Source organism: Channa argus, chromosome 7 (genome assembly GCF_033026475.1).
Source record: "Channa argus isolate prfri chromosome 7, Channa argus male v1.0, whole genome shotgun sequence".
Lineage (NCBI taxonomy): Eukaryota > Metazoa > Chordata > Actinopteri > Anabantiformes > Channidae > Channa > Channa argus.
Genome location: NC_090203.1, coordinates 25,281,909 through 25,289,287, shown reverse-complemented (window position 1 = coordinate 25,289,287; position 7,379 = coordinate 25,281,909). Strand labels below are relative to the sequence as shown.

Genomic DNA, 7,379 nt, shown 5'->3' with positions numbered 1-7,379 from the left:
TTTGCAAATGAATCATAGATCCAGATAACACATGAATGCATATTCAACACCTTTTCTAAACAACTATAACATATATACTTTGAGAACATTTAAAATATATATTTCATTTGTTAAATTTGTAAACGTCTTTTTTTCCATTTCTAACTTGTAATGTAGACATTATTAACATAAAAACTTTTTGAATTTCTGTCAGTGTCAGATTATGGAAAGAGAGCATGCTCCTAACTTTAAACTTGATTTTATAGAACAATAAATACTTAGCTTATAATTTAAAAACATATAAAAATATGTATTTCCTTTTTGTCATTATTGTTATTTTTAAAGTTTAAAATAAATGATAAAAGTAAAAAAAAACTAAATTAAATGGAAATCTACAACACATTCGAACTACAAAGTCTCGCGAGGGTTGACTGTTCGTGTCCGAACTCCAGTGATTTCCTCCTAGCTGTCGTCATGGCTGCCGTGAGGAAGCTTCAGCTGTGTGCCGTATCTCCGACGGGGAAACACTCCGCCTCGGTTATTTTCCTACACGGTTCAGGTGCTCAGCTGTCTCTTATTCTTCGGTCGGGTGTTGGACATTTTACCAGTCATTTAGAGATAAAAGACTCCTGAGCAGTTCGTCATCACGTGTGTAGTTCAGCTAGTTTAACTTTACGTTTACTGACCAATCATCGGCGTCTTAGCGTTAGACGTCAGCTACTGTTGTCCTCTTGATGTCGGACACTGACCTGAGCTTTATCCGCTCTCTGTCCCTTGAGATGCTGATGCACAGGATGTGATTCATGTGATTGTAACCCTATTTTTTTTCTGGATTGGGCAGGATTCTCCAGTGCCTCTTTGCTGTGGGTAGGCTAATAAATGGGCTAGTTTCACTTGCAAATTGTTTTTAATGAACACCACTCTCCTCCCGTGTCACACTCACAAGAGTCCCCCGTAACCCAGGCCAGGTAGGAACTATAGTTACTATTAACCACGGGGATATGTTAAGCAATTCAAATTCACACGTGTAATAGTAAGTATTAAAGCACTGTAGTATCTGTAAAATTAAAATAAATCCACCAGTCCTACAGAACGATTTAACCTTCAAACTCACACTATTTCCTTCCTTAAGTAAATAAACAACAATGGTCTTGTTGCAGTATTCTCAAAGTCCTTACTTATTTCACCTAATAATTACAATTTGAATCACTTAGCTTGTAAAATTCCCTCTATAAGTCAATAAAGTCAGATGTTTACAGGCAACTGTATTATGCTATAATTATTAATTAGATTATAAAGAGTGGAGAAAAAGTACATTTTCCTCTGAAATGTAGCAGAAAATAGAATAACCTCAAAATATACATTTACATCTAATCATTTAGCAGATGCTTTTATCAAAAGCGACGTACAAGTGAGGTACAAGGCAGCAAGTGCAAGAAATAGCAGAAAATACGTTTTTGTTTTTTTCAAAATTGCACTTTGCTAGTACAGGACTTAAGTAAATGTACTTTTGTTAAAACTGAGTTAGTTTGTGTCAAGTTAATCCCGACACAAACAGCCTTCCAGATTTAAAGCGTGTGAATTGCTCATGAAGTTTTCTTTATATTGTGTTTTAATGCTTTTAATGCAATGAACATTGTTGTCTACGTTTGTGTAGTTTTGAGAGTCAAGTCATGTGAGCCAAGCACTATTAATCTGCCAGATGTCGGCTTGAGTTATGTCAGTGCCAGCTTTAACTAGTATATGTACAGTCAGTCAAACATTACATTGACATGCATGATGATCTCTTAATGTATGGACCAAGAGCATCTAAGAAATTCAGTATGTGCACAAATTAACTTGTATTGCTTCATTACACATGAGTGGAGTGTAAAAGGATGTCTTTGAGTTGCCATAGAAGAAAATAATGTTTAGGCTAAATAAATTATTAATATAACACGGATCTTTCTTTTTACATGGGCTGATCACATGGGCTGTGTTTTCTTTGCTACAGCAATGTCAAATTTATACAGAATGGACAGATATGATTGATACACAATAATAACAGTAGAAACACCTCTATGGAAATCTTTAATTATTTAAGTAATGTCCATATGGGTACAGGTTGCATTCATTTGAGTTTGTGACAGTCTACCACCTGCCAAAACAGAAATCATGCCTTTTAAATATGAACACAACCAGTTTTTGAGTACATGCTTTCATGTTTTAAATTTGTGTTTAGGGGACACTGGACAGGGACTCAGAGCCTGGGTCCGAGATGTCCTGGTGCCAGATCTGGCCTTCAGCCACATCCGAGTTATTTACCCCACGGCTCCAGCTAGGTAGGTCTGAATCTGGGTCACATGAAACTAGGGCTGTAGTATTTGGTAAAAAAAATCACATTATTATATCACAATCGCAATAATGTGGATAAAAAAATAGTGTGAAATGTTGAAGTGAACACAGTTTCATTTATGAACCGGTGGAAGTTCTAGTTTACAGTGGTCTGGTTTAGCCTATCTGCAGCTGAACTAGTCCGGTGTTATGTAACAGAGCATCATCAATCATAATTTAATTCTTTATGTTAAAGTCTTGCAATACTGGATCCTTCACTCAGCTAGAATATTCATATTATGCAAAGTAATGTCACGTGTCAATAACTGTATAAGTTTACCGTAATACGCTCACTTTGCAACTGCCTTCTCTTCAATGCTCTTGTCATTGTTTGGGAAAGCAAAAACTAGTTCGGACTTCCATTTATTTACAAGAACCTAACTAGTAATAAAGCTGCAGTCATGTAGCTGACCTCTAACCTTCATCTCTGCCGTTCAGGCCTTATACACCCATGAGAGGGGCCCTGTCCACTGTCTGGTTTGACCGCTACAAGATCTCACAGGACTGCCCAGAACACCTAGAGTCCATAGATGCCATGTGCAGCACCTTAAATTCCATCATTCAGGAAGAAGTTAATGCTGGGATCCCGAAACACAGGATGCTCATTGGTATGACTCTGACTGAGGCTGCTTATCTGCTCCGTGTTAAAATCTTAAACTTGACTGTATGATGCGGACATCAAAAAAAAAATCCTGCACACATCTCCACCTAAGTAAATAGGTGCACCTTGATATTGTTGGTATTGTCCTTGATTCTAAACCAGGACTGTCCTGGTTCTGTAAACGAGGACAAAACTAGTCAAGCTGGGTGATCACAGATCATTAAGGAGCTCTTTTTTCATGCTCTGTGTCTTGCTAGTCTGGAAATGTTTGCTGTTGTAGTGATGTTGGCTACAGCAGCTACAGGTTGTAATGAGAGAAGCTGTAGAGAAATTGGAGATACTGCGTCTCTGAGAGTACAGTAGTACTGTGTTACATTAACACAATTGTGAGCTTGAGAATTTGTGTAGGATGGGAATTGTTTTCTGACATTGACGCAGCAGTTAATCTTTTCTCTTTTTTTCCAGGTGGATTCTCAATGGGTGGAGCCATGGCCCTCCACTTGGCATGTCGGTACAATCCTGATGTAGCAGGGGTTTTTGCACTGTCCAGTTTTCTCAACAAGGACTCTGTCACTTATCAGGTACATCAGCACTGAGAAAATAAGGAATAGATTCAAACCGAATACATTCAAATAGATTCAAAGAGCATAGTGTTATATTTGTCTTACGTAACTCTGATGGATAACCTAACTTAAATAAATGGTGTGTAACTAATATGTTTTTATGTTCCAAAATCTTATGTCATTGTGAAGAGGTGATGTCTATACTTTCAAAGAAGTCAGTATCACAGCACTGGCAACCAATCAGAATTTCAACAATGTCTGCTTGATTAGTAACTTTTGCAGCTTCTTATTTAATCAAATTTGAATCAAATCATGACTAATAACTGAATGCCTGAGCAGAGCAAGGTGGAGGATAACAGATGGTATAAAAGTATAGCACAGCAGAGAGAATTGATTTTGAGTCTCACGCGAGCACTAGCTTAGGTTGCATACTGCAGCTGTAGGGAGGTTTTTGTATAAGTGAGATGCAGCTAGTATGTAGGAGGTAGGAAAACACATTAAAAGACTTACAGTCAAATTCTAATGTAGTTTCAGAAAAGGATAGGACTATATTGTAGGTGAAGTGGGCTGAATGGGTTAGTATATGCAAAAACACTGGCATGTGGCTGTTGCCTGTAAAGCTCCATGGTAATAAATTAATACCAGCACGTGGGAGCTGCTATTTTCAGGCAGACAGTTCTTACAATCACTGTCCAGGGTCTGCTTAGCAAACAGCAGACAGGCACAGTTAGAGATGAGCTGGTGGGTTTCTTTATTGCATATTTGTGTTACAGAGTGGATGCTCTTCCCCACACTTGATCTTTGCAGTATAGACACACAAACCGACATTAGCCACAGAATAAATATTGATTAGTGACAGTGAATGGCAGCTAGCATAGTTCAAATAGGAAGCTTTTAGCTGCTTAGATTTTAATGTTGACCCCATCAATTCGAATGAACAGAGATGAAGTCGAAATCCCCCCTTGGATCCTTGATGGGGCCTTGACATTGGGGGTGGTGGAGGGGTAAAGCTTTGATCCGGCACTGACTTCAATGGCAGCATAAACAAAGTACAATGTGAGGTGGTGTCTGGCTAGGATGATAATTGGATGAGACATGTTCTGATGTGCAGGAACTAGTGAATTATTAGATAATAGTAGAGAGGTGGAGCCTTAGTGTGATGATGAGAAGAGTTGGGTGACGGGTCTCTTCCTATTGAACTTGTGTTAAGAGCTTCATTGGCTCAAAATAAAGCGTTCTCTTTAACAGAGTAAACAAGGGTGTGGCTATGTGGAGAAATTCTCCTTTTGAATCCTGTTGGCTGTATATTAATCAGTTTAATGGTGTGTACTGGTGACCAATCATGCTGATCAAGTTATTGTCTGCAGTAATTAAACCGTGTTACGACTAAATGCAGTAATGGATTATTAAAAGTTGACAATATTACAATGACACTGAGATTAAAATGCTCATCACTTATTCAGACCACTTTTGAATGTGTTTGAATCTTGTTTCTGAAGGCAGTAGAGGAGCGGCGCAGGGCAGGACTCCCCATCCCTGAGTTGTTCCAGTGCCATGGGACCAGTGACGAGCTGGTGCTCCATCAGTGGGGAGAGGACACATCATTGCTGCTAAGGTCAGCTGGCATGAACACTACTTTCCACTCCCTCCCAGGCCTGTACCACCAGCTTTCTCAACCCGAAATGGAACTCCTGAGAAGCTGGATCCTCAACAAGCTCCCCACCAGCAACACGTTCTCCTGACACCCGCTGCCTCCTTTAAATCAATAAATGGTTTTTATGTTTGCTATGTACATTTTTCTTCATCTATACTGACCAATAATTTTAAATGTATTTTATATTGACATCTACAGTAGTCGTTGTAAAATGCAGCACAAAAATAAAAGTACATTAATATGTAAAATTTGAAACTACAATAAGTAACCTTTTCTCCAGATGTTTTTAATAGATGTGCTCACTCAGAGAGCAGCATTGGCAGCAGTGCAGAGATATTTCCTTCTAGAGTTTTATGAATGGGCCTTACCCATCTGACCAATCAGAGACAGTCCAACCTTGTGCGTCACATGTGATGTGAAAGAAACCCTGTGTTTCTTTGAGGCCACAGGGTTTGACACAACATCAGGATTTGGTGCCCTGAGTAGATTTTTGTTTTTCTCTCATGCTACAAGCTCGCTTAATTTACGAATTTTCCATATTGTCATGAATGAATTACTGAACGTGCAAAACTCCAGGGACCAGTTCAGGGGGCCTATGCCCATATATTACAGTATGTTATTGTTCATAGTTTTAGTTTGAAAGAGATCAGTTAAAAAGAAACTATATGATCAGAAAAGATGCAAAATGAATACAATTATAAATAAGGCCTAGAACTAACCAAAAAAGGTGCAGACAGGGTCCCATTTTCTCTTAATCCATCCATGCACATTGTAGCTTTAAAGTTTAAAACTAGAAAATTTGCACTTTTAGGCAGAAGTTGTTCCCCAAAAATACCTGACAATCTCTTCTCTCACCGAATGGCTGCCTCATCCCACTCTCATAGAGTCTAAAACAAACACTGTGTTCTCCAAAGACACAGACCTTTGTAACAGCTGCTGATGTGGTGTGTAATGTGTGAAGCTGCTGTTGCTGTTGCAGATTCTCTATAATACTCCTCTGTGCATCTAGTACAAGCACTTAAAGTTTTATCTGCAGTTTCAGTCTGTAAAACATGTCATATATCAACCTCGATATCTCATATGCTGCGGCAGCTTGAAATGCCTCCACACCGGTGCCTGGGAAAGCTGATTGAGGATATCCTATGCTTCCCTTAGCTGCTAGTATGTTAACTGCATTGTCATGCTTAACACAACATTACAACCTTGTACTTACTTGCAGGAAATCCAAACTTGTCAATTGCTTCTTCACTCAAGGAAAAGGCAGATTACTGAGTAGGTATACAGGGCAAAGCCCCAGGGGCACAAAATGTCAAGGGGCCCATGGGGCAGAGCTTCTAAAGTTACTGCTAATATTTTCTGTTTGAAAGAGCTTGTTTCAAAAACCAAAATGAGCACAGTGATGATAAACAAGGCCTAAAACTATCAAAGAGGTGCAAAATGACCAAAAGCAGAAACAAGACATCCAAAATAAACAAATGCCTAAAAACACGTCAAATGACCATAAATACACAACAAAGGAAAAACACACAAACATTTCCAAAACAAATAAATCACTACAAAGACACTCAAAATATCTATGTCCAAACTCCACAACACTACTGGGAAAATGTCTTGTGGACAAATTAAACAAAGATACAGTAGATTGTTTAAGAAGAACACAGCACTATGTGTATTGTAAAACGAGAACTGCATACCAACATGAAAACGTCATCCCAGACAGTAAAGTACGGAGGAGGAAGTATCATAATTAAGTTGTCTTTGCTGCCCCTGGAGCTAGATCACTTAAAGTTAAGGAATTCCCAAGTTTATCTCGTTGTCCTACAGAATAATGTCAGGGTGGTTGTCTGCGAGCTGAAGCTGGGTGAAAAAGTTGGATGATTCAGCAGGACAAGTATCCCAAACAGCAAAGTAATTCGACTGCAGAATGGCTTCAGAGACACAAAATCCAACTTTTGGAGTGGCCCTCAAACTCAACCCACAGAGATGCTGTGGAATGACTGAGGCATTTACACCAGACATCGGCACTAGGGACAACTTTTATTATTCATGACTATTTGGAGTTAAAAATAGTAGACTGCATAAAATACATAACTTACATATTCGATATTTCTTAGACAACCACTTAAACATATTATTATTAATATACAGCTTATTGTATGTGAAGTTTTCAGAGTTTGAAACCTTTTAAATCATTTTCTGAATGTGCCAC

General features: G+C 38.6%; 1 protein-coding gene across 1 annotated transcript; it reads left to right on the top strand.

The window, feature by feature from the left end:
* The first annotated feature begins 363 nt into the window (after nt 1-363).
* Nucleotides 364-5,300, top strand: lyplal1 (lysophospholipase like 1). Its single transcript, XM_067511232.1, has 5 exons — nt 364-538; nt 2,201-2,300; nt 2,791-2,960; nt 3,419-3,534; nt 5,016-5,300. The coding sequence occupies exons 1-5, from the start codon at nt 364-366 to the stop codon at nt 5,256-5,258; spliced, it is 804 nt and encodes a 267-aa protein (XP_067367333.1). The 3' UTR covers nt 5,259-5,300.
* Nucleotides 5,301-7,379: the final 2,079 nt, after the last annotated feature.